This window comes from Wasmannia auropunctata, unplaced genomic scaffold, assembly GCF_000956235.1.
Source record: "Wasmannia auropunctata unplaced genomic scaffold, wasmannia.A_1.0 LD325835.1, whole genome shotgun sequence".
Lineage (NCBI taxonomy): Eukaryota > Metazoa > Arthropoda > Insecta > Hymenoptera > Formicidae > Wasmannia > Wasmannia auropunctata.
The window spans coordinates 22143-24303 of NW_012037055.1; the positions used below are offsets into that span (position 1 = coordinate 22143).

The 2161-nt window shown below is 41.5% G+C and overlaps 1 protein-coding gene across 1 annotated transcript; it reads left to right on the plus strand.

The window, feature by feature from the left end:
- Window positions 1-347: 347 nt before the first annotated feature.
- LOC105460242 (fidgetin-like protein 1) lies at window positions 348-1911 on the plus strand (the record flags this gene model as incomplete). The annotated part of the gene is made up of 3 exons (XM_011706677.1): window positions 348-397; window positions 507-1577; window positions 1653-1911. Coding segments are annotated over 2 exons (1119 nt in total), but the record flags the coding sequence as incomplete, so codon positions are not given.
- Window positions 1912-2161: the final 250 nt, after the last annotated feature.

Genomic DNA, 2161 nt, shown 5'->3' on the forward strand with positions numbered 1-2161 from the left:
GCTCTGTCCCCTTATATTCCTATGTCCACGTGCGCATCATGCGCGTGAAACGGAACGCAGCCACTAAACTCTCACTCTACCACTGCTTCTGCGACTGCGTACTGCGTTAACTAACCGATCCTCCTCTCTGATTGGTCGCTTGAGATATTTTCGAATTAAACTGTGCATTGTTAAGCCGCGAAGAACAGAACAGATTGAAACAGATTGAAGGAAGTAAGTGTGAGAGGCAGACGTGCCGTCGTATCTCCTTTTCTGATTTAAACGCGTCATATTAAAGTGAAGACGACGAAATATTAAGTGTGTTTATTCTCACCGTCCTCAGGAAATCCTCCAAGCCTTTTTAACATATCCCAGAGCTAGAGAACTCTCTGTTCGCATTCCAGGCATCTTTCGCCAGGTATCTTCCTGGTTCTTACCGACCTTCCATGGTCTTACACTTGTAAGAAATCTAGATGTCTTAATTATAATTCTATTATACTAAAACAATCTTTAATCGATTCCTTTAGGAACGCCCGCGACAAATTGTACATCCAGGAAATGAATATGAACAAGTCGGCGCCGAAAAGGAGCTGTAATGATCATACATTAGTCTATCCGTTCAAATGCTATAAGGATGAATCGGCGCAAAGTTACAACACGTCGCAAGGAAAAGCGAGCAAGGAAATGGAGGACGAGAGATTGAAAAACATCGACCCGGACACGATCAAGCTGATCAAAAATAACATCATGCATCCGAGTGAAACGACATCGTGGGCCACAACGTGGGACGACAACGTGGTCTTCGCCGGGCTCGAAGACATCAAGAAGATCATCATGTCGGATGTGCTCCCCATGTTGTGGTCGTATCTCCGCTATCAGCCAGCCAACATCTTGCTGTTTGGCCCACCCGGCACGGAAAAGTTCCTCATCGGCAAGTACATAGCTTCGCAGAGCAAGTCCACGTTCTTCTCCATTTCAGCGAGCTTTTTGATCAAGTGGATCGGCGACAGCGAGAAGCTAGTGCAAGCGCTGTTCGCGGTGGCCAGGGTCTATCAGCCGTCTATCATCTTCATTGACGAGATCGATTGGCTGCTAACGCAGACAGACGGATGCTCCAGTCGGGTGATGTCGGAGTTCATGGAGCAGATGGACGACATAGCGAGGTCCGAGGACGATCACATTCTGATCGTCGGCGCGACCAGTCGGCCACAAGATCTGGACATGGCGGTGACGAGGAGGTATTTCAAGAGACTGTACGTTTCTCTGCCGGATCTCGGGGCGCGCAAGCAAATAATAATTATTTTATTGAAATCGCTGAAACACACACTTAACGAAGAGGATATCACGACGATTGCGGAGAAGACGGTCGGATATTCTGGCTCCGACATGGAGAGTCTCTACCTCAAAGCGGCAGATGCAGCCACGAAGCATATTGGTCAATTAAAAAATATAAAGGAAGAACAATCGCACTTAACGAATCGTGACTTCGAGGTGGCGCTGAAGAACACGCGACCCAGCGTGTCTCAGTCGGATCTGAACGTTTACATGAAATGGAGTTGCATTTATGCTATGAAATCACTACTAGACCGAATATAAAGGTAATGTATGCAGATTATTTTGATACTAAATCCATAATACAAAATTTATGTTAACTTGTATAACGACTTCTTCAGGTTCTGCGATATCCCAGACCAAGAGATGTAGGCAATTAAAATTGGAAACAACTATGCAGCAGCTAAATGATTTTGAGTTACTTAAATACTTTGAAAAAGCAAGTATTGTCTAAACTTTTTCTTGTGCAAGATACAATTATTTTTGAAGATCGAAACTTCAAACGGCAAGCTTTTTTTTATTTAAGATAATACATTTTTATAAAGAATCATTTATGAAAAAGTTAATTTTGCTAAATGATTTTGAGTTACTTAAATACTTTGAAAAAGCAAGTATTATCTAAACTTTCTCTTGTGCAAGATACTATTATTTTTGAAGATCGAAACTTCAAACGGCAAACTTTTTTTGTTTAAGATAATACATTTTTATAAAGAATCATTCATGAAAAAGTTAATTTTGCTAAATGATGTTGAGTTACTTAAATACTTTGAAAAAGCAAGTATTGTCTAAACTTTCTCTTGTGCAAGATACAATTATTTTTGAAGATCGAAACTTCAAATGGAAAGCTTGT